General features: G+C 31.6%; 3 protein-coding genes across 4 annotated transcripts; 2 read left to right on the plus strand and 1 right to left on the minus strand.

Annotated features, from left to right (window-relative positions):
• Positions 1–5225: 5225 nt before the first annotated feature.
• LOC134244313 (CST complex subunit STN1-like) lies at positions 5226–17325 on the minus strand. 2 transcript variants are annotated; one of them, XM_062726569.1, is made up of 10 exons: positions 17194–17325; positions 14275–14452; positions 11939–12034; positions 11151–11219; positions 10874–11053; positions 10404–10558; positions 9756–9869; positions 5788–5889; positions 5607–5679; positions 5226–5456 (listed from the first exon to the last, which is right to left on the minus strand). In XM_062726569.1, the coding sequence occupies exons 1-10, from the start codon at positions 17272–17274 to the stop codon at positions 5290–5292; spliced, it is 1215 nt and encodes a 404-aa protein (XP_062582553.1). In that variant the 5' UTR covers positions 17275–17325; the 3' UTR covers positions 5226–5289. The 2 variants fall into 2 exon arrangements, with proteins under 2 accessions (XP_062582553.1, XP_062582554.1); XM_062726570.1 differs by having other exon boundaries at positions 5328–5451; positions 17194–17320.
• LOC134244312 (3 beta-hydroxysteroid dehydrogenase/Delta 5-->4-isomerase type 1-like) lies at positions 6692–9245 on the plus strand. The gene is made up of 4 exons (XM_062726568.1): positions 6692–6858; positions 7267–7431; positions 7628–7843; positions 8644–9245. Exons 1-4 carry the CDS (start codon positions 6717–6719, stop codon positions 9195–9197), a joined length of 1077 nt encoding a protein of 358 aa, XP_062582552.1. The 5' UTR covers positions 6692–6716; the 3' UTR covers positions 9198–9245.
• Positions 17326–18168: 843 nt separating the features above from the next.
• On the plus strand, positions 18169–25758 carry LOC134244314 (fatty acid-binding protein, liver-like). Its single transcript, XM_062726572.1, has 4 exons — positions 18169–18386; positions 22545–22732; positions 23540–23641; positions 25116–25758. Exons 1-4 carry the CDS (start codon positions 18317–18319, stop codon positions 25167–25169), a joined length of 414 nt encoding a protein of 137 aa, XP_062582556.1. The 5' UTR covers positions 18169–18316; the 3' UTR covers positions 25170–25758.
• The last annotated feature ends 507 nt before the right edge of the window (positions 25759–26265 follow it).

Genomic DNA, 26265 nt, shown 5'->3' on the forward strand with positions numbered 1-26265 from the left:
AACTGAATTCCTCTCAAAGCATAAACATTTGTTACAGATTGCTGTAAAGTATATAATGAAAAAATAAGTTTTTACTTAATTAAATGTTTTTTAATAAGGATACAACTATATTTTTACATTTTTAGGATTATGAAATTTAAAATTTAAAAGACAGTTTTTTAAAAAATTCATTTTAATTAAAGGTCACAGTGACCTTGAAATAGGCCGCGACACACCTTCTACTTTAGATGTATACTTTTGCTAAGTTTGAAAGCTCTAGGTCTAATAGTTTTCTAGTTATGAGCCGGACAGGATTTTTCCATATTTTGCTATAGCATCTTTGTTGCAAATATATAAAAATTGAAATATATATATATTTTTTTTAAATGAACACATATATAATTAGTTTTAATCATATTATACAATACTAATTTAGTTTTAATCATACACTAAAACATCAATTTGTTTTAATTTCATTACACCTATTGAAAGATCTTTATCTGGACTAGCCATCAAGAACTCTTAATTAGCACAAGCAACTATGAGGCCATTTCTTTTTGCCCAACTCCCAATAGATGAATTAAGATAACATCTGCATCAGATCTAGAGGTGCTCTTAGCTCCTGACAATAAACTCATTAATTTCTCTCTAATTTGACATGCAAATTTCTGCTATCAAAATTCTTCTTGACCAGTGCTTGATAATTAAGCCCATGGGACAAACTGAATTCCTCTCAAAGCATAAACATTTGTTACAGATTGCTGTAAAGTATATAATGAAACTAAACAAGTTTTTACTTAATTTAACGTTTTTTAATAAGCATACAACTATATTTTTACATTTTTTAGGATTATGAAATTTAAAATTTAAAAGACTTAGTTTTTTAAAAAAATTCACTATAATTAAAGGTCACAGTGACCTTGAAATAGGCCACGACACACCTTCTACTTTAGATGTATACTTTTGCCAAGTTTGAAAGCTCTAGGTCTAATAGTTTTCGGTATTTTTGAAGTAAGTTATGAGCCGGACAGGATTTTTCCATATTTGGCTATAGCATATTTATTCAAGGTCAGAGCGACCTACTTTTTGTGGGCGACACACCGTCTACCCAAGAAGTATGAGTTGACAAAGTTTGATAATCCTAGGCTTAATAGTATTCAAGTTATGAGCCGGACAGGAATGGACAGACGGACGGACGGACAGACGGACGGACGGACGGACGGACACGAAGCCTATAACATATACGTCCCGTCTTAAACGGGCGTATAAAAATGGTCCTTTAACGAGCAGCAGGGTAATGATTTACTCATAGTTAAATGCGAGCATAATCTCAAATATAGTGAAGATTCAAGTTGGTCTAAATCATGGACCAGACCTAATTTTAATAATATTAATATATTTCCCATTTGTATTTTCATTTTTTTCTTCTTCTGGGATCAGAATTTATATAACTGGTCATTGCATATATACATACATGTGGGGAAAAACCAGTAAACATTTTTCTTCAGAATAAGCATTGTTAGCCATATTGATGATGAAATATCCTCATGTTTTGGAATCAATTTTGGATTAGATGTGGCCTTATGACCCCTAAGTGGGGCCAAAATATTGGCCCATACATGTATTTGTTTTTCACGAGAATTAAGGGGGATAAGAATGTCGTAGAAATCTGAAGAACACCAATATGACTCATTAGTAAACATTGTGGGCCAAATGTCATTTAAATTGCACACTTTCACTACCCTACAGATTGTTAATCTCTTAATTAGCATATTTTTTAAAGAAGAAAATTAATTGTCTAACATTTATTTCCCTGTTTTGTACACACCTTAGAGTAATCCTTTAGATAAATTTGGGCTTTCATATAAAGTGCTATTTATAGAACAACAGTGAGTCTCTTTAATTCTATTTTTAATACATTGCCATGTGGTTGGCACTACTTTCATGGCTAACATTTTCTTGTTGAACTGACAAGTATGCATTTTAAGAATTGTACCTGTTGCAGTCAGTTTTCATTTAAAACAATGGTTCTTCACAAATAGTTGTAGCCACTTTGTTTATTTAACTATTTCATTTTTTTTTTTTGATTTTTTAATGCACTGCTAAAACCTGTGGCTGCGCAGTCCTGCAGGTGTATTGTGCACTTCATAGCCGCAAACTACTGCAAGTGTCAATGTAGCTGCATATACCCAAAGATGGTTTTCATTATGAAGATGAAATGGACCAGTTTTCAAGTGTTAGCAAGGCTTATTTTTAAAGATATTAAGATTTCTATTTTCAGTGAGTCTCACTTCGCTGCACACAATAGCAAACCCTTAATAAAAGAATCTACATTAAGACAAAATTCAACTCATTTATTCAACGTCTTTTTCTCGCTTCATATTTAATATGTTGACCTTCGGAATTTAGGACAGCACGAACAGTTTAAAGCAAACTTTTTTTCTTTTGAGTTGTGAAATTTGAAATTATTGTACAGCAAAATGAAGTTGAAGGAGCAGTATCCAATTCAAGGTTTACATATTTAAGGTATAGGAAGACTACGCTTTCTACGGAACTGATAAGGCCAATCTAGAAAAAAAACTCTTAGTTATGCCAGGTATAAATATATATACATGTAGTTATATTTAAATTTCTTTTTAATGATCAGGTATTCTCTACAAGAATCTGATTTGTCTGCCAATATCAGCGACTTTGTTAAAGTCGATTTCTGAAAGGAAATGTTATGCGAATAAAATTTCTTTTCAGTAACACTAAGATTTAAAAAAGTACAAAGTATTTTGGATGTGGATGTTCAGGAAATCTTCCAGAAGATATTGTTGAATGTAAGTCTTATTTAACTTCATTTATCTATTTGACCCTCAAAGAGGCCGGATTATCTCTCTCTCTCTCATTCTCTGACAACAAATTGCTTAATTTTAATTTAAAAAAATTCATTCAAGAAAACCAATAAGTTTATTTTTTTCATTTCCATAAAACATTTTATCTCTACTGTGTTCAAAGCTCTAAAAGCCGATCATAAAAAACAAAAATTTGTTGAAAAATAATTTACCAATTGTATGTAATTCGTTGAAGCCAGAAGGTTCCGTTGACAAAATTTCTTATGAAACTTCTCATTGTAAAGAAAAGAGCGTTGATATAAACTTATGGAATTTAACCCTAAAAACTCTTTGTACTCTAAATGAAACAAAGACTGCACTTAAAACGACCTGTCGTGAAAACAAATTAAATCTGGTCTAAAATAGGTACATTTAATGACCCCAGCACCTAAGGTATATAAAAAGGAAAATTAAGATACATGCACTTTGTCTGCCTGGTAAGTTACAGCGCAAATAATAGGGATTTTTCTAATAGTGGAAATTTATAATTTAAATGCAGTCAATGTGAAAAACTCAAAAAGTACTTTAGTTTTTGATCTGGAGTAAAAATTTATGATGCATATATTTATACGATATTTAAATAATCTGTCGTTATGGGAAAGTACATATCAAGGTGAAAACTAGAGTACAATTAACATCATGAAAAGAATGGGAATCGATGTGAACATACAATGGTCTAGATTATTAAACAGATTCTTTTTTTCTTCTTCCCTAATTTTGTATTGAATCAATAGCCTTGGAAACATTATTATTGTTAGTTACATGTATTTATCTAAAAATCCCATAATTTAATATTAGTTTTACAAAAGACGTTTCATTGTTTATTACATGGGTACTATTGTACATAACATTTCTTCAAGCAAAATTTTTTGTTTGAGAATAATTTTTTTTTTAATATTTAAAAGAATGTTTTATTGTTTATTGCAATTTTTCTTTACATTTACATTGTATATATTTTTTTTTTTGCATTACCACCAGGTAACTTTATTTGGTGACAAGTTTAAATTGTTAAGATCTTTTGGAGAAAACAATGAAAGTGTTAAAACTTTACATTTTAACAAATGTTGCCTTTGTATTTTATTTCCCCATAATTTCATCATATAAATAATCTACTTTCTCATCTTCCATTAATAAAGACTACTTCATAAGTAAGTATAATTTGCACAAGGATACTGTAAAAGTGTAAAAGTATTTTTTACTTGTAAAGTTTGTTCCCCCGAAATATGGTATATTTAAGGAATCACTGTCTAGTTTTGAGAGTATGCCAGGGCATCAACAATGGTGGGAAACGTGATAATTTGCATGTACATGTAGGCGAAGCCCGTTATGCAAAAATTATCCCATGTTTCCCACTATCGTTGATGTCCCTGGCATAAATACTCTCAAAACAAGACAGTGATTCCTTATATTTTCATTTCATTGTGAAATAAAATTGTAGACTTATACATAAAAAATGTAGACTAATAAATTTAAATGTTACACGAGGACTTCCATGTCAATTTCAATTGTCCTCGCACAACGACGTCAAAACAGGCATAAAGGCAGTCGCACAAGATTTACATGCATATTTGGCCTCCTTAGCGTCAGACACAGAGACAGATGCGCACAAGGTTTGCATGCGTATTAGGTCTCCTTAGTTGCTGACCTGTCGACCTGCCTTATTTACATTCCGGCAGAATTATCAAGAAATAAATTCCCCCAACTTCCAAACAGTTATCACAGAGAAGAAAATCAGAAATGGAAATTAATGATAAATAATTAATCACCTTAAAGTATGTTCCCATTCAATTTAATAAAAACAGCAAAGTGCAAAATGTTTTTGGACATTGAAAAAAATATTTTAAGTGAAGGTGTACATATTGAGCTTGTCTATATAAGTCTAAAAATATGGTAAGTGGCATTTGCACCCAGAGAAAAATTACATATACAACACAGTATCAGTGAACAGAAATCATTGTTGTTTACTTCCAAGGAGAAAAAAAACATACATGTAAATAACACATTCAATTAATTTATCTTTTACCTTTTAAAAAAGAATACTTGAATTGACTACAAATTGAGTAATATGCTGTAAATTTCTATTAATTGGGATTAAGATGATCTTAGAACAGATCATTCTTACTGCAGAAAAAAGTCCATAGAATCAGAACTCTTTAGTGCGCAGTGTAGAAAGGTTTATCAATTTCAAAGTCCAGATTTAACAAGAAAGATTACAACAAACCAGTAGCAAAATATCCAGGAAGATTTTTTCACTGGAGAATGTATTAGAAATATTGGTAGCCCTATAGTAAAAACCTTTACTATATCATATTAAAATGATTGTAATCTTAATCGTATATAATTCAAACTAATTGAACAGGAAGACTAGCTAACATAACTTTTCAATGCTTAAAATGATTTAGTCACAAAAGTTAAAGGTATCAAAATTACTTGGTCAAACTGTACACAAAATATATTTATAGAAAGATGTCCTTATCAAATCACTTCGGTATTCCAGATTATTAAGACAAGTTAGGATACAAGTGTTTTGAACTGCACTGTATTTCTGGGTGTTACGAACTTCCTTCACGATATGCATAAATTGGCACCCTTCATCCTGATCTGAAAAAAGAAAGAACAATAAGGGTGTAAATCATTTAATTAAAGGGTTAAGGGGGATAATATGAACATATAGCACTAAAAAATTATAAAAATTACTGAAAGTATACAATCATACAAATAAACGATTTTCCAAAATTACATTGTACATACACTTTTCTTTCACACAGTCCCTCTTAAGAATATCCATTATAAGATTTTCCAATGGACAGTCAGGTTTAATTACCTAAAGTTATGAAGAAAAAGGGTAAATACTACCCGTATGTTTCGAATAGAAGACAAAAATACTAGTAAGGGAAGTAAATACAAAACTGAAAGAAGTCACCCGACTCACCTCGTATACTAAGTGGTTCTCCTTTGTAAATATCCATCCTTCTTCTTCCAAGTTACCTAGCGCTTTCTGCAACGCAGTTTCTCTTTCTATAGATAAACCGTCCTGAAATAAAGGACTAGAATCATTTCAGGGCATTGTCCAACTCTTTTATAATCTGATAAATAAAAAAAACAACGTTTATTTACTTGTCAGTACGACATTTATATGAATAGATTTATTTAAAAATCTTCTTAAATTTCAGTTGGTCTTGGGAGAATCTACATGTTTTTTTTCTAGACACAAGATTTAGAAATCATATTTGAAAAGAAAATAAATATTTAAAGTCACGATAAAATGGGACTTCCAGATAAAATCCAACCAAAAACTTAGAAAAGGTATTGCCCTGCCGAAATTAATTTAATTATCAAAAAAACAATTATCTCTAAAATATTTTTTACGCCAAAAGAGAGATACACCTGACAAAATCTCTGTTAATGGCGAAAATATTCAATTTAAAATTTGTCCCTTTGTAATTAATCTGATTCAGAATCAGGTGCAACATTTTAAGTTGCACAATAGGGAGTTTCTCAAATAGCATTGATTCTCCTTATCAATCCTTTCTTGTGATCATTAATAGCCTTTCCTGTAAAGAGGATTACAGAAAATGAAAGTCACGTGGTACATCAGACAATAAAGCACTGCAGATGTTCATTTTCATTTATCAGGACTTGTATACTTCAGAGCACCAAGATAAAACTGCCTCTTTAATTGTGAGTATACACTTTATTCATTTATATTATAACAATCTACATATAAGAAATTGAGAAAATATACACATCCATTTTATTGCAATGTGGTTTATCGATGTATGCTTGAAACGTTTTGGTTTACGTTCATCTTTAGTTTCAAATATCGCGAATTTAGGAGCAAAAACACCAGTCAGCATCCCCATGACGCTAAGGACAGACAGGATCGTGGTGACCGGTGGGGCGGGGTTTCTGGGACAGCATATTGTCAAAATATTACAGGAAAGGGCTGACTATGTCAAAGAAATCCGTGTACTGGATCTGAAGCCTTTCATCAAACAACTAGGTACGCCGGTCCCCAATCGGAGATTTTAAGTCAACACAAATTTGAAGTAGTTACCACAAAAATATTTCTCTTTTAGTTAAAATTTTTGAGAGGAAAGTTTTATATTCTTAAAATTTGTTGCAAAGGTGTGGCTGCTTGTGTTTCTTTCTTTCTTTCTTTTTTTTTTTTAAAAAAAGTACCTTTTTAACACGATTTCTGAAATTGAAGAGCCCTTCTACATCCTCTTTGTTACATTCAGATTTTTCAGTTGTGTCAGTTGATATTAACATTAATGCATTGGTAAGGTTAAACACTCCAATAACGAACAATGTGATCATCCCTCGCATTAAAGTGGTAAAGTAATATTTTTTTTTCAATCCTTGTTTTATAAGGTATTATTATTATCAAAATATGAGAAAATTATTTCAGAATATGAGGACAGAATTCCGTTGACAAGTTTTGTGGGTTCCGTCACGGATTACAGCGTGGTAGAGAAAGCGTGTCGGAAAGCGTCCAGTGTGTTCCATGTGGCTGGCCTCATCAGCTTTGGGACGTCACCAGACATTGACGCCATGATAGAAATCAACGTCAAGGGTATTCCACCAAATTTGATCTTTTTTCAACTTTAGTTTCAAAGATTTCTAAAATAGCAATAGTTTTCTTTGCAGCTTGCAAGCTTGTTTTAATACGTCTTCCCGCACCCTTCAGAGAAATTCAGTGCATTTTGTTTCTCATATCAAATTAATTCTTGCTATTTAAAATTAAGTTTCATTTTAAAATTGTGTAACAGGAACACAGAAGATACTGGATGCATGCGTGGAATGTGGTGTTCAAAGACTTGTCTTGTGTAGCTCAGTTGATGTCGTTATTGGATTCGATGACATCAGAGACGGCACTGAGCAGACGACAGGAAAGCCATCTAAATTTCTTTTTCCTGGATACCCAGAGACGAAATACATGCAAGAATGTATGGTTTTACAAGCCAATGGAAGACCTACTGTAAATGGTAAGAATGAAGTATTGTAACTTTTTCTGAAACGATCTTATTTTTGTAGAACTTTCCTTTATATGACTACTTTATGTGACAACAAATCTACTTTAAATTCTATCCATATTGGAGCTTTTCTTGTCTGTGAATTGCGTTTTAATCCCATTTTTGTATAAAAATTATAATTTTGATCCAACATATTGTTAGGGATATCATCAAACTGATACAATGTATATGTAACCGTGTTTTGTAGATTTTGTGATTATCAGAACTGTGACACTGGCTGAATTTTTTAAAGAAAAAAAAATTGTTTGCCAATTTTTGACAAATGAGAGCAGCTTTCTGAACAGCTACACCTTTGTGTTGCATAAAGCTGCTTTAAATTCTATTGGGTTTTTTGTATAATTTGCAATATGATCATTCTGCAATTTGAGTTTTGTTCCTGTTAACATATCTTTACCGTGTTTTCCATTACTGATTTGAATATATGCATTTTACTGTAGAAATCATTTTAATTTCTCCACACATACTGGGGCTTCAAACATCTCAAGGGTACCTGATCCAACCTCTGAAATCTTCAAGCAACTATTATTAATGACCCATTAGCATATTTGTACTGTTTTTGAAATTTTTGAGATAGATCATTGTTCATATTAAATCTTAATTTTATCAATATAGAATTCATATTGCCTTGTAATATTTTTTTTAGTAAAACAAAAAACAAAAAAATGTGCTCAGTTTCTTCAGTATAATAATTTCATATATAACATTTTAACCTGATTTTGTTGATATAGTGTGTTCATCCTTTGTTTTTTTAGGAGAATCACTGGCTACAGTGTCTCTCAGAGCCAATGTAATGTATGGAGAAGGGGATCAGTATTATGTTGCCAATGGACTACACTCGGCCCAGAGCTCAAAGGGAACACTTGTGCAAGTAGGTAATGGAAAAAATCTGTTTCAACAGTGTTATGCCGGAAATGCTGCCTGGGCATTTCTTTGTGCTGACAAAGCCTTAAAATCCAATAAATCCATAGGAGGACAGGCCTTCTTTATACCAGATGACACCCCACTGTCTAATTCTTTCGAGTTCATGAAACCATTCTTGGAGAGCAGAGCCATGGCCCTCTCTTCCTACAGGATTCCATTCGCTGCAGTTTATTGGCCACTGGTGATTTTTGAATTTGTTTTGAAGCTTATTTCTCCATTAGTGAGAATCAACATTCAAACAGCGTCATGCAGTGTCAAGTATATTAACATGGACCTTTACTTCAGAAGAGACAAAGCTGAAGCTCTCCTGGGTTATAAACCCATATTTTCACCCAGTGAGGCCATGAAGATGTCACTCAGTTTTTATAAGCATATGAAGTTATAAAATGCATTTTTCAATGAACTGTATTGGATATAATAAACTAATGAAGATTTTTTTCATAATAATAAAAAATCTACATGCATAAAGGTTTCAAGAAGTTGGATACTACTGTAAATCACGTTTTATTCGAAACTTAATTTTTAATAACGCGAGACAATGAGCTTGCGAAAAGTTCATTCTCGTGTTTAAAAGTATTCCTAACGATTATATAAAGGAAAAACAACAATTCACTAAAATTATGTCTCGCTAATAAAGAGTCAATGACTATCTCATGAAAATAAGGTGTTGCGAAAATTTAGTGATCTACAGTATATTTTTCAAATCAATTTATTACATATGGCTTTATACTGACACAATTCCTGCAATTTTTGGTGGTGTTTCAGATTTTTGAAAGAAATTTTAAACAAAACTTGAACTTCATTACACAGAAAAGAATTGTGAAAATTTACTTCATTTACATGTACAGTATTACTGGATATATTACTCTACTATATGTTGAATTCAGCCTTGAAAACTAGCATCCTGTAAACAATAATTCAGCATTTAACTATAATTTCCTACCTTTTCCAACAATTCAGTCACTTGAGGAAGGCTACTTATGTACTTTATATTTATTTCATCAGGTTGATGCTCCTCCAAGTAAGTCAACAGAAGTCTTTTTAATTCAGGTACAACCTGTTAACAGAACAAGGAGCTTGTTCAAAGCCATTTTATGTTTCATCCAGTCTTACTTAATTTTTAACATCTGTATTTCATTTCCAATAGGGTTAAAAAAAATCATTTCTTTAAAAATGATGTTCTTTATAAACAAGTTTTACTGTAGTCTGTTCCATAAATTTTTCAATACTATATATCCTATTATGGCCTTACCCTACTGCAGGTATTCAAAAACTCACATCTATATTCTGTATTTCTCATAATAAGTTTACCATTTACAATCTTAATTTTCTTCATTTCAATTTCAAAAGATTTTTGTCTTATCATATCATGCTTATGTCCTTCAGAAGCTGAATTTAAGTTTATGGAACTTGTGTACAATCCCTTTGACAAAATATTTCAAAATAAAAAGCAACAAACAATTTGTGAAGTGCATACATGATTATTAGTTACAGGCATTGTACTAACTTTGATCAGGATCTCTGTCTTATGATCTGATAAAATTATGTATAGACAGTTAAACAAAACCAAATGGCTGTGGAGAAGAGTTACCTCTCTCTGACATCTTTTTACATTGTTGCCTTGAGACATTTCTGTGATCTCTTCCAGGACTTTCTTTGGTAAAGTATCCACATCATACGATGTCCTGTACAGCCCTGGAAGTTCTGCCATTCTGACAAGCTCCATATTAGGATCTTCAAGTTTATCTTGTCAGTTTGTTAAGTGTTTCTCTTCATGTATTTCACAAAATTTAATACAAGTTCCTATTTGAGAAACTTGGTTTTTTATTCCTTGGATTTATTGCTTTTTTTTTTTTTTAACATATCCAAATCAGTTGAAATGTGTGATTTCTAACAGTTCCTTTAAAAGTTGATTAAATTCATGACAATTTTTTCAAACATGTCAAAACAAACACCTGTAGAAATCAAATAATTATGCAGTATTGAAATTTTTAGAAAATACCTTTATTTATATACTGAGATATTATACATCTACCATGTGTACAGTATAGAAAAGGATACTGTGATAAGATGCCATAACTTCTCGCACCTCCCTGAAAATTCTAATTTTACCCCGGATGTGGACCAAGTCTCCCAGAGAGTAACCCTCATTCATTTTACTTTGAGACATCATAATGGCTGAAACCTTCTCTTTCAACACTTTTGGTAGCTTGCTACCTCCCTTTATCAAGTGTTCCATTTCTGTAATAATTTAAATAAGAAATGAATCATAATTTCCGTATGGGTGTTACATCAGTTTAAGTTAAAAATAAGATTAGAACGAGTTTTCATAATCTACCTTCTGGACTTTGATTTTTCATTCTGTTTTTCCAACAGCAGCAAGTGATGACACCAGTACCATCATCAACTTAGAAATATTAAAGGAAACGTTAAACTTTTTCTTTATTACATGTATTTCTAATGTTGACACCATTTAGTAGACCAACCCATGAAGGATTTTAAGGAATATAAATGTAAACAGTAAAGGTGTCTTATCTATACATTAAGATTCCAAAGAAAATTACCCCCTCCCCAACATTCCAACAAGACAAAAAATTAAATTTAGAATTTAAAAAATAAAAATATTTAAGCAATTGAATAACTGAAAAGAACTTAAATGCTACATCATACAAGGCAAGGTTTTGGAATACACAGCATATGGATTAAACAAGTTACACTGTTACAGTAATAAATGATTTTTCGCTTGTTACCTCTTCTACAACTCTGAGAGTCCAACAGTATTAATTTCAAAGCAAAAAAGAAAAGGATTTACTGTACAAAAACCAGCAGATTTAAACATGTATAGGTACTTTGTACCTTTGAACATGTTGAATTTGGAATTACTCATGGCTTAGTTGTAAAATAATGCATGGTTGAAAAACTGACATAAGTTCTCATTGTCTTTATACAACAATTTGTGACAATTCAATAACTGTTTCAATCTCCATTTATTATATAATTTGTGAATAGGGTGTGGTTGAGGAATATGTTTTATGCCACTAGAAACTAAAAGGTATTTTTTTTTTTTTTTGCAAAAAAAATTATTTCATGAAAGTGAAAATTTATTCAGGAATAAAATGAACATACCTCCGTAAACAAAACACTTTACATTTTCTTGTCTTTTTACTACAATTCCAATGATGTCCACTTTATAAATTGGGTGCTTTTTATACCAATACATTCCTGAAATAAATATGGGCTATTTGGTAAAATAGAAATGGAAAAACAATATTGATATACCGTATAAGTGGAAATTTTAGCGAGACGCAAATTTAGCGATTTGTCCTTTAAAACTGGTATTTTATATTTAGCGAGATGCAGTTTTAGCGATTTCAAAAAGCTCACTAAAGAAGCTATTACAAATAAAGCACAATACTTTTTAGCGATATTCAATTTTAGTGATCTTGGCACCCTAGTTAAAAATGCCAAAATTAAATCCTCACTAAAAATTCTGCTTTACATACAGTAATTTCATGTAAGAATTCTAAGAATCATATATAATTTATGCCTGCACTTCTTAAGGAATGTAACAGGAAGGAAATAAAAATAGGGAAGAAGACCTGGATTGTATGTTTGGACACTTGATTTCAAGACATGTGGTGCAATACCAACTGAATTATCTGGCCTCAAGCAATCAAAGCTGGCTGAACATCAAATTCCTCCCTTTCCAAAATGTTTTCACCCCCTCCCCCCATCCCTATGAAGGTCATCAAAACATGTTTGCTTGCCTTCTTTTAACTCAAGAAAATATAGGTAGAGGTTTTTTTTTGCTCAAAACATAAATTAAATAGTAATAATGGGAGGAGGCACATTCTGAATGAATAAAAAAAATCTTTGTTTCCTGGAGGTAAAAAAAAAGTTTTGAATCAGGCCATTTTAAGCCATGTGGTTGATGGGGAGATGGCAAATAAACAATTTATTAAAAGTTGCCAATGGCATCAAGCAAGGCTCTTTTATAGCAAGTCTCATTTGTCATTAACTCATTTCCAGAAAATGACTAGGCACCAAACACATAGAAAATACAACATATTGATATAAGGCATCAAATTGGCTATAACAAAGTCACTGGGACCTTTGAAATTACTTCGCTATTTCCGTAATTTGTTATAACCGCATAAGAAATTCATTAAATTAATATATATGAGTATCCAAGATGACTTTGCTGTATCCATTAATTCACAATATCTGTGTTCTTACTAGTAAAACGAGTTTTGCTGTATAGATGCAAACGCCAAAGCATCAGATTTGGCTGCAAACATTCTATGTACTGATATAATATACATAATACCTTTGAACTATGTCACATGTATGTGATGATGCTGATTATTTTTGCAGGTACAATGATCACAATAAATGTGAATCATTGTCAAAATTATTTTTTCATTGAGACCTTTAGCAAATTCAAAATAAAATTCAAAACCAATTTCTCCCAACTTTTGAGTTCTCTAATTTTCTGGAAAATTGTAAAAGTATTGAGTTGTTTTAATTCATTATACACTCCTATGCTGGGAAGCCTTTGTTGTAAAAATAAAAATCATGATCATAAATTAATATTGATTAAAACTGACATAAACTTTAACAAAATCAATAGGACATAATAAAAAACTACTCCTTAAGTAGTATAATAATATTATTTATTCATAAATTTGATGCATATACATGGAGATAAAAAATCTCAGATGTTCAAGCCCAAAAGTCCATCAAACATTACAAAGTTGGAAGGGAGCAAAAACAGACCCTCAAACATCAGAGGTGGGACGGGGTGTCACAGAAGAGTGAGCATCCCCTGCTAAACGGTCACACCTGCCGTGTGCTCCTTGTCATAAGAGAAAAATCTGTCAACATTTCAGTAGATGTAAATAATGGCCTTCATGTAACAATTTATATGAAACACTTCAGTCAGCATTTGATGTAATGATAGATTGAATTAGCTGACAAGGCCATTGTATTGACCATAGAACTAACAAAATGACGACTTTAAAAGAGACTGCTGATTTTCATGTTTCATCAACTTGTTTGTCAAAAACTTACTTTGTTTTAAACATAGTACATACATGTATTCTATCAAAGAAAAAAAGAAAGTTAAACCTGATTTTTCATGTGCATTTTGCAACACTGGAACAAACCATAAATAGGTTAGCTGACGCAGTAACCCATAATGACAGACTAGACCCTGATTTCTTAAAAACCTTTACTAAATCATATTAAATAATTATTATGGTAAGGCATGAAGAAAATCATGTGTAAATAAATCAGGAGATCATTGCTGGGAACAAAGGAAAGTATAAAGAAAACTTTTTTTCTTATGATCATGCATTTCACAGCATTTGACACCAATAATGTATTTCATCACAAAAGATGTGTTCAAGATTATAATTCTAGAAGGCTGTGCTGCCGTTCGTTTGCAGTCATGAATTACATACCTGGAATAACATTACAAGCTTCCAAATTGATAATGTCCTGGATATACATCTTATTGAATGTATGGAATGTGAAATCCAAACCGCAAAGGTCAGCAGGAATTCTTTCATTTAAACTTTTAAATTTCTTATTTCCATCAACTTCAAATTCATTCCCACTCATTCTGGTGATAACTGTAGGCTACCAAAGTAAAACAAAATTAATAAATGAAGGTGACACTAAGAAATAAACGCATCATTTTCATAGATTACTTTCATGATATTAAACTTTCGCGGGAAGAAATCAAGTAGGAAATGGTTCAGTATCAAAGAAATGTGAAAATGGTTATCGTATAAACATAATAATTCCGGAATATTTGCTTCTCCATCGAGCTCATCCCCCCCTTTTTTTGGCTTAAGTTTTTACGATATAATAAGATTTGCATTATATTAGTAAACATCATCATATTGTATGTACAGTATATTTTGGGGGGTCAGGATGAGGGTGGGTGGGTACTGGGTAAGATAATTCCTCATTACATGTACTTCGTGTACTCGCATTACATCAAGCATACATGTACTGCGGTAAAATTCATCTCTTAATAATTATATGTAATACATTTAAGTACTTTTTATGACTGTATATATAAATGACAGGCATAGTTCTAAAATAAGGTGCCCATGCGCGAATCTAGAATTTCTTCAAAGGTGGATTGAAGGGGGGGGGGGGGGGGGGGCTGAAGAGGAAAAGAGTTATTATAACGTACGTTTTACATATATATATATACATGTAATTAAAAAACTCAATAAGATACATGGTGGTGTATGGTTTTAAGAGTTAGAAGGTTGATCAATCTGGGGAAAATACTTGTATGAATTACCAAAAAAGTTTTTGAAAAGGAAAGGAAAATAAATCTCCAAACCCGAAAATCCTTATTTGAAAATTAAGGGGGCGGGGTTTCATTTTGTTTCTTTGTATATTACAACATTAGCCTTTCAATGAACATTTTCTGTAGTAAAAATACAACAAAAATTAGGGACTTTCTTCTTTCTCTCATTTTTGCAAATCCAAAGTGTGTGTGTGTGGGGGGGGGGGGGGGGCAACCCCCTCTGGATCCGCCACTGGCACCTATGTATTTCTGCATTCTCACTTGTAAAATTTGAAATATTTACCTAACTTTGAAAAACAACCTTGGCTTAATTTATCAATGTTTGGTGCTAGGCATTTCATATTTTATATGTGTGGTCCGTGTTCCCCCCCCCCCCCTTCCTTTTAATACAGATCTATCAACCATGACATTTTTGACCCCGTGATCTCAGTTGATCTTAGAGTTTGTTCTACAGACACTTTAGAAAGATCATCCTTGACCATGACTTATGGTTGGTTGGTGCTAGCTATATTCTGTAGTGCTTTCACATTTCACATATGGACTTTGACCTATACTTTTGAAAGACGTTACATTTATACCTTGACCTTTGGAGATAAGATGCGTCAGCAGGGTATATCAGTGTTTCACAAACGTATCTTGCTTTTATTAAAAGAATTCTCTATGTTCGTAAACATACTCAGTTGAAGTACTACATACTGAAAAATTCAGTAAATGCAACATCTGACATTCTATAAATATTGTGGGTTATGATGTGCTACGATTTTTTTAAATGCATTACACTGGCGATACATAAACAATATTTAGAGTTTTTTTTTTTTTTGGGGGGGGGGGGTGGATGGGGGTGGGGGAATTAACACTCATATACTCCAAAGAATCGTCTAATATTTTCAAACTGGCTGTAATAAAAGTTACTTGTTAAGCTCTTCTTTCATTGTTAATTTGGACTTATATAATCCTTCTTCGAATTTCAATATCAATACAAATTGCAAAACGTTCAACTAAATGCTATCTTTGGAAATGTTGTTATAGGTATTTAAATCTCATATCTAATTTCCAAATATGTCTTTACAATTTTTATATCGTTGCTTAATACTTATAATATTGATTTAATTAATTAAAATTAAATAAATAGAGAAATTCTGATATCATAGCCCAGACCAAATTCAGGCGTGCTTGTTACAATTAAGAGGATTAGTTATAAAGCAGCACATTTATGCAAAAGTTGTTTTAAACTAAAATACAAAAGCTTCTTTCAGAACATTTGCTATACAATTTCCAAGGTATTTCAAAACTGTGATCAGATTTTAACATATTTGAAGGAGTTGCGCGGAAACAGACATAAATGTATCATACGTGTATATTTTAAGATGAACATCATATACCAAATCACAGCTATTTTTCCCCAACAATACCTTTACTATAGGAATTATTCATTGAATGCCCCCCCCCACTTTGTATAATTGGATTTGAAAGTAACTTCTTTTGAAAAAATTGGCCACTACCCCCCACCCCTCCCCCAAGAAATAGGATTTTCGAGTTTGGGGAACTTTCCTTTTTTTTTTTTTTTTTTTTTTGCTTGTCAAAGAATTTCTGGAGTTGAGCCCCCCCACTTTTAAGAGTTTGCTTTTTTTTTTTTTTTTTTTTTTTTGCTTGTCAAAGATTTTCTGGAGTTGAGCCCCCCACTTTTAAGTTTGTGACTACGCCCTCAGCATGAGATGACGTCACTAAATGATGGACTAAGAGAGATAGCACAAAACTATGAAACATGTCAACCCATGGTGTGTTTTGGCCAAAGTTTGTGAAAAGAAAAAACTACGATATACAAGTATCTGTAGGTTTCCTAGCATTTTCTCTAGATCTTTATATTTTTCAATTGTCAAAAGAACCGAGAAATGAGTTACTAAAATGTATATTACATGGAACCTTTGTCTTCTTTTGCAAAACTGATTTCTTTTTCTCCGAGGTTTGTTTTTATTTTTACTTGTTACTCAACATAATTCTTCAGTACAGTAACTCTAAAGCATTCAGTACATATTATGACAGAAGAAAATACCTTCGTGGCCTGATCAAATAAACAACAAGTGCAAGGCTGGCGGATCGGAATATTGTTTGTGCATACCTCAGTACATATCATGGCACAATGTGATGTCTAGAATCTGCAAAAATAAACTATGTTTGCGATTTATGTAATCATTAGTGAAAAAGAATCTTACTCTTTCAGGAAGGGTGCGACAGACTGATGCCGAACATGCAAAGACAATGTGTCGGGGATAGGCAGGTGGCAATGGGTATTTACAGATAAATCAATTGCTTTACAATCTCTAGCGGAAATCCATTATATTTTGTATATTCCTGCTTTGAAATGCACACCCAAATGATAAATGATACTTGGAGAATGTTCAAAGATATACACGATAAAGTTAGACGTTACTGCATTTCTAAAATGTATTTCTTTAATGTGATGTATTATGCATTTCTTTTGATGTATTATGCATTTTTTCAAGAAATTTTAAGATAAACAAATAATTTTAAAAAAATATTAAAAAACCCACAATCTTTATATTCCAAATTCTGAAATGAGGTCAGCATGCGTGCTTGGAACAGTTACTCGTTTAAATATAAAAATTTATTATGATGACTTTATTTTTTTGGTTTCACGTCCCTTTCGAGAATTTGTCAATGACATGGAGTCGCAACCACTAAAAGAACAGAAGATGATATTAAATTTTCATTAGATGCCAAATGCTACCAAAATATCTGAAATAAAATGTTCACAGATGAATAATGGTTTCAATTTAATTTATTTACTGATTTCACAATCCTTTGATTAATTCGCAATACATCCTATAAAAATTTAAAATAGTACATTATAAGGAAATGATTCATTAAGATACTGCGGAAAGAAGTGCACACCTTCCTTTAAAAACATACAGAGTGAAATCAACAGATCAAGGTATAGAACCACCTTAAATAAGTACCATAAAACGTACTCAGATTGGACGACTAGGACAAAGTTAACGTCCAGGTAATTCTAATGTTTAGATGCTATCATCGCTGACACAGCCATTCCGTGCGATCATTGATCAACCCTCGCAGGAAGTCTATAAAACAACGAACAAAACTCGGCAGCGCTGTAAACATTCTCTCCGTTTGTCTGTTTTACTGTTGTGTTCACGATGGCTCAGTTTAACGGAAAATGGGAGATTGAATGTAGCGAAAATTTTGGCGAATATATGAAAGCTATCGGTAAGTTTTAACTTTTGAATATAAGTTAATTTGATTTGATTAAATCTTAAAAACAATTTTTTTTGAAGATGGAGTTTATTCTCAAATGTATTAATTAGTCAATTGAAAATCCCTTTTTTGTGAATTTAATTTGTGACCACGGATTTTGTTATTGTCTCTTCATGCATGCAGATGACATAACTTACTTTTTATCGACAAGAAAAGCCATACATATATCTATAGCACTAAAATATCATAAACATCTAAAATTAACTAATTTTAGATATTTACGAAGATAAAACATCCTTTACAAAAAAAATACATAGTAGAAAATCGCTTGTCTACGAATTTTATTTCCTGTGTTCTTGAAATGTTGCAGCAATTTGATGATAATCTGACGATATACCAGAATATTGGCTATTAATATTTCACAAGGTGTGTGTTTTTTTATTGATATTATCCACAAAAATTGCTTTCGACACACAAACACGTGCAGTTTGGCTATAATGTATTACTAGATCACAGCATTAGGATCGTGTTTTACTTTTTTGGCCCACATGCAATACCCTTAATGAAACTCGCTGTGACCTTTAAGATACAATACATGTACCTTCATCCCAGTGATAAATTTCTCATGAGATACATAAACTTCTGTAGTGATCTCCGTACCCCGCCAGAGAAAACCCTTTAGTATTTATATCCATTGTCACACAGTATTATCTACAGGGATGTGTTAACAATATTAGGCTGTTTATATGCCTATTGATTTTGCAAAAATGAATGAAATATGATAATACATATCAGAATACAGAAAGAGAATATTATACTGATCAATGACGATGCAATTACCTTAATTATGTAATGTTATCCTGTAATGTTTTATTCTGCGTCATTTTTCATCACGTGGACGAAGTCTACTCATTGGTGAAACAAAGCCCATCTTCAGAGAATGACATTACTTTCATTAGCTTAATGAATTATAATCTCTGTATTCTGTATCATTCGTGGCCATTTTATCACTAATGGTTGCTTATAGAAAAAAAATATTCAAATGTAAAAAAGAATGATAACATTTCACATGACAAGAATTTTACCGATATGAAAACTTGGGAGTATTTCGAAATAATGAGGCTGATTTTGATTACTTTTCCAGAGTAAAAGATAGTATGGCACTACTTGTGTAAATTCTTATCTGAAACACTGTTATAGATAAAATCTGAAATTAACAATCCATGCGCAAGATAGACCAAGTATCATTCAGGCACCATGTAGATTTCGCACACGCTTTCTTTCGCACCGTGGATGATAGTGCTTTCTTCTTTAATTAAACGCCTCTTTTAATGTCTGAACTTTTTAACTGGTTAATGAATACCTAGATCAGAAACACACAACATCTGCAGTAGGAATTTCCTCGCCGAACAAACATCAGACATGTTTTATTTGAAGTAGATAAACGGATTATTAAGGAGCATCTCTCGAGCATTTTCTGATAGGCCAGGGTAAATAATAACTGTTTTACATACCTAATTTCATTGAGGTCTGTAGTCATTTTTAAAAGGTTTCAAAAACATTTGAAGATTTTCAAAAACTAGAATTTGAATTTGAAAAATTGACAAACCTTTAATATTTTCTTTTCAGGATTTTCATAAAAACCTACCCGCCCAGTGACATACACGAATAACAAAAAAAAAAATAATTTCCTTTGGTCTTATCGAGTATAATACTATATATCCTCGGTCTAGGCAATGGTTGTTGAACTATTTTAAATTCTAGCTTAACTTTATTCAATAAGTTTAGGAGATATGCTGGTATTTTCAAATTAACTGTCAAAATTCTGAATAAGCAGAAATTAGTTGTATACGTAAGGGTAAAGAAGCTAGGTTGTAGGTACTGTATATTAAGTGCATCTGATGTCAAATGACAATTACATGTACATACCAGGCTATTTAGGACAACTGATTAAAATAATGTTATTAAAGATTTTTTTTTAAACCAGATTGTATAGGCTTTATTATTGCTAAAACACATACTCAAAAGGTTTCCTTTAAATTGTCTTTTTATAAAAAAAAAATACGAGAAAGAATACTTGAAGCTTCAGTTGAAGTGGGTCTTTTGTCTGTGTTTCCTTTTTATATAAGATCACACAGCAAGTTTATACTTACTAAAGGCTTAAAATATACAAACATTCAGGAAATCTATAAGGAAATGTTGGAGGATTTAAATTAAATATGTTCGGGCATTAAACACAGTAAAACTCCGGTCTCTCGAACCCCGATACCTCCAATACCATGACTATGCCGCAGTAATTTTGTATTATATAAAAGAATATGTTTAATGTGTAAGCAAAACTGTATAGAAGATGAATATCATTTTCTTACTGAATGCCCATTATATACTGAGGAGAGAGATAAATTTTTTCGTGATATCTCATTACTTAACAAAAATTTCATATTATTATCAAAAGGAGACAAATTTCTCTGGTTAATATCTAATGAAGATAAACTAATTATTACAAAGCTAAGTGAATATCTTGTCAAAGCCTTCAAATTAAGGCATAATGCCATGAGTTTTCATAAATGATGTTATAGACACATATTTATTTGTATACTAGTTTATATGTATATTGATAATATTGATTTTGATCGCATGTTAATTAGCGATTTGATAACCCCAACTGATGCATCTACATGTACAGTTACTTGTATATATATTATATCAGATATACACATGTGTGTGTTTATGTTTATGTATGTTTACTAACCTTTCTTTCAGAACTTTCTATCTTGTCATTGTAAAAAAAACCTTTATGCCTTCTGGGCCCAAAATTGGAACATAAAATTATCTTATCTTATAGATATACCCTTTGATGAAGTCGATCCATAGATATATCGACTTCACAGAAATGCATATAGATCTATGGATTGACCGAATTAAAGGGCTACATTTGTTATATTATTTTTTTTACAGAGATTGACAACATCACCACAAGTTTTCTCTCTTGTCTTTTTTTTAACACTCAGAGACTAGAGATTAAAAAAAATCTGTTTAATGTAATGTGTGTTATTCTTTGTACTGATGAAGTAATTTAGGGGATTTCCTTTTTAAAAAGGCTAATTTGTCTCATTAAGTTTTGTACATGTATTGATTTTTGAAAAAAACATATCTATTATGTTTTGACAAAAAGTAGATTCTTCTTCAAGGCATCATATGACTAATTATTACAGAGCATCACAATTATAAGATTTGAAGTACATTTTTTTTTTAGAAAAATCAAGTCATACTCTGTCTTAGCCTTTTTAGAATTCAGCACAATGTTGTTTTACAGAAAATTATTTCCATTTTTAAAAGCATTAAGTCGATGTGCATTTGAGAATCTATAAATAGTAACTCGTCTTTATGCTGTTATATAATTGATCATGTGATCAAGTTTGAGCCAATCAGAGAGCTTGGAATATATGAGAAAAATAATATACAATGTCATGTATTTTAATGATCAGACGAAAATAAACTATATATAGTAGAGAGGTTTTTAAAGCGACTAATATTTTTCGCAGCCTAATGATATGGAACTTGGTCGTTATAAACAAATCCACAGGGAATGACTGCATTGTGCAAATAAAGTCTGTCTGAATGGAGTCAGTCGATAAAAACATCGATATATGATGTTTGCTAATTGGTTGTGTAAATTCCACAAACATCCCATGTCTGTTGATATCAATAAAACAGTCTCAATGACCCAATAAAACGAGACTGATGAAAATTCTGATTCTGTTTTTTTTTCTTGAGGGGACATAATTTCATATATTTTTTTCTCTTCACATATACATGTACAATTGTATATTTAGTAAACCTTCATAAAATTTAGTTTTTCAATGAAATAAAGACTGAAAAAATAATGCTATGATTCTCTCATGCCACGTAGTGTGTAATAAGTGGTTCCTTTTTAGTTAAATGTTAAAGCTTTATTTTCGACCCAAGTCATTTTCAGTAAACCCCCTCCTCCACTGGACCCGATTGTGTATTCTTTAAATTATATATATACAAGTGTGGCTACTTGGCCTAAATGCATTCTTCAAATGTTGTCAATATTAATTTTATTTTAAATCATTCAATATTTTAAAAATTGACATGTGCATGTGTTTTGTCATATAAATTGAAAAAAAGTATCTTCATTATCAGGTGTAAGTGATGATAAACAAGTAGAAGCCGAGAAATTCTTAGGAGATTCCTCCAAACTAACTTACGACATCAGCAACTCCGGGAATGACTGGGTCTTCAAAATTACCACCCCCGGGGGAGAGAGGGTTTCCAAATTCAGCCTGGGTTCCGAATTCGACACCAACACCTTAGATGGAAGGCCTGTAAAGGTACAATGTATATACCCCCAGGGAAAACTGGCTTTAGAGTAATATTTTTCCCGGAGATATATAGGCTCTGGAGTAAGAGTTACCCAAAAGAAATCCCATGTCAGATTCATTTTTTCGGGAAGATATTCAACCCTGTAATAGTGATAGATTTTGATTTTGAAAATTTATATACAAGTCTGCATGATGATTTAACTATCAAAAAATCGGTGCTGTTGTCATGGATCTATAAAACATGGGTCATTTAGTTCTAAAAATGTGAAATTTTGCAAAAATGTAATAGGGTATTTGCTTTCTTTAAAGCAATATGAGCTGCAACTTTGATGTCGGAATTTTTTGTTGCAAAATTATAAATAACTTTTTCAATTACAGAAAAAATAACGTTAATAAACTTCTGTTGCTCATATTTGCGATGGAAGAACTATTTATAAGCTGTAATTGATTATTGTCGTCCTGTACAATAATGATTTCTTATATAAAACTGTAGATTGGATTGTATATAGAAGTCTTTCTTCTGCTTTATTTCAGTATAATTGATCATAAAGGTTTAAGTTACATACACATTTTTCATAATACAACACTTTAACAGCAAAATAAAATTGTCAAAAAATGCAGCTCATATTGCTTCAGTTTATGTTTTCTTTTCTTTTTGCAAGTTTTATTCTCTTTCAAATTTTGAACGTCAACTTATGGGACATTAGAATTATAAAGAATAGCACTCATCTGCCAGACTATTAAATGCTATATACAGCTAAAGTACGTAATTATTTATATCGGAATTCTCCTGTATAATACTTTTGTATTCTGAAGGCTGTCTTTACAATGGATGGAGACACTTTGATTGAAAAGCAAACTGGTTCTGGTTTTGAAACGACCAACAAACGGACAGTTTCCGGAAATACCCTGACCATGGTAAGAAACAGACAAAGGTAAAATTTATAGGTCAACACTGGAAAAAAACTAGTAAAAGTCACTATAAAGAAGAATAGTAAATTTACTATCCATAAACTCACCACCTTATTTTTACTAGGTATTGAGTAGATTGACTAGAAAACGTAAGTTAATCTAGAATTAACGAATAATTTTCAATAGGCACAACAGTTAAATTAACTAGGTATTTCGTTCAGTGTAAAGGGAATCATTGAGCATGCATTGCAACTTTAAAGATATTTTCCTGTATGCTGTAGATCATTTTCGCGACACCTAATTTACGCGAGATAGCTATTTAGTATTTATTAGCGAGAAAAAAAATGTTCGCGAGCTGTGTTTTCTGTTTTATATATCCTTTATAAAATAAATACATGTGCCAGAATATACGCGAGAATAAAATGTCACGTGCTTGCAAGAGCGCGCACGAGCGTAATAACGCGAAAATAAAGATCTCGCGAATAAAAAGTTATTAACAGTATATATATATATATATATAATTATATCATTTGAACTCATAATAACAATTTCTATGATTTCGTTTGTATTGCATTTAGTTTGTTATCACAAGATTGTTTAATTCTATATAATGAATTCAAAAATGTGTTATAACGAATTAAATTCGTGAAAAAGAAATCTTTAATTTGTTAAAACGAATTCAATTCGTTATAAAATTTCGACAAATCATTCTATCGAACTTGTATATATTTTAATTTTCTATAGGCCCTCTTTGTTGAATTTGACTAAAAGAATTTTAATTCGTATATCAAATTTTAGAAATGGGCTTCCGTAATAGTACTATTGTGTTCTGATTTATTTTTTACCCGAGGTATTACAAGAGACGAAGAACATATGTTTAGCACAGAGTCTGACGTTAATTTCCTTTGTAATTTGTTCAGTGATCATCGTGGAGTCTGGTTAGCATTTATTTTCTTCTGCGATCGTTATGCAATTAGAAAAATAAGCGGTCGGATATGAACACAGAACAAAGAACTAGAGATTAGGACATTCCTATCATTGAGATATAATTTTGATGTAGCTCGTGGAGTGAAAATGGTATTTGGAAGTGAATGACTTGTTTTACTTCAAAGACGTGAACTTAAAAATTAACCCCCACCCCTCCGCCCCAACCACACGCATACAGAGCTGCGAATGCTTGCGACTCGCGTGCTCCTCTTATCAAAATTGCGCATCTGAAAAATTAAATAAAAATAGGTCATGTTCATAAAATTCCAATTCATTAAAAACTGGTATTCAAACGTCATCATATGCATGACAAAGAGGTTTTGGAGATCATACATCTCAAACACTATATATGTTCTGAAAAGATTTTAGTTTTTAAATTACATGTAGCAGCATACATTGCATTTCGTTAACTTTCCAACTCATATTGATTCTAGATACTATAGTTAATATATCACCAATAATGCCTAATTCGTGTGTATTTTCATATTTTTAGGTCATGACAGCTGGAAACGGTGTTACGTGTACGAGAAAATACAAGAAGATCTAATATGTGACTATATCATTTATGCTTGTAAATTTTATTTAAAATGTATATTCATTTTTTTTAAAAATGAGAATCATGACTCAATTGATCATACATTCATTGTAGATTCTTTTTTATGTGTTATCTGAAATGTCTGCATAAAAATGAGATTTAAACTGAAAAATAGTGTCAACTTTTTCCCCCATAAATCACTTATTATTAAATCAGCACGTAATAATATATACATGTACAATATACATATATATGAGTGGCAGAAAATTACTCATTCCTTCCAGATGGGAGTGTAATGAATACATGATTTATTTTGGTCTGACAAGTGAAATTTTACAACAGGCAAAATTAGCAATCATAAGGGTATATCGATTACATTGTGCAATGAAAAAATATACGCCCATTCCAAACTACATAGTGTGCCAGATTGTAATTCCCTATGTGCAGTAAAAATACCTCGTTATGAGTCCATCAAGAGATCTCGTATAACAAATGGAATTTATTGGATTAAGCTTATTCAAAAGCAGTGGACGAAAGATAAAATGAGAAAATGCAATAAAGTTGGATTAGCTTGATGAAATTAAATATCATGTTGCGTTCGTTTTATTATTATTATTGGTCGGATTTGGACTTTCTTTAACAAAAAGCAAAATAAATTGATGGGAACTGTATTTAAAGTGAGTGAGTGTAAATTCACATTTCATGGTCACTAATTCCAAATCGAACTCATTAATCGAGTTAATTTCCACTGTCATTCAGCTTAGACAAACTGGAGATTTGGATGGTCGCTTTCAATTCATTTGAAGCAAGAAAAATCCCACAGAAATATGTAAAATGTATTTGAAATTCCTATTTTTATCAAATATTATTTTTGGCCGCCAGAAAGTTATAGGTTAAAGGAAAAAAAATTGTAGACAATTCGCTGCGAAAATAAAGGTTTATCAGGCTGTATGAAAGCCGTCAAGCCACACACAGCAGATTGTATTTGCCTTCAAGGTCATTGTGTCTATAAGTACCGTAGACTTTTGAAAAAAAAAATGCTTTCAAAGAACATTGTTGATATCCTTGCAACTTATTTGTCAATAGGCTACCTTGTCTAAGAAATTGT

Source organism: Saccostrea cucullata, unplaced genomic scaffold, assembly GCF_032062105.1.
Source record: "Saccostrea cucullata isolate Sc308-1 unplaced genomic scaffold, CSIRO_AGI_Scuc_v1 ctg330, whole genome shotgun sequence".
Taxonomy (NCBI): domain Eukaryota; kingdom Metazoa; phylum Mollusca; class Bivalvia; order Ostreida; family Ostreidae; genus Saccostrea; species Saccostrea cuccullata.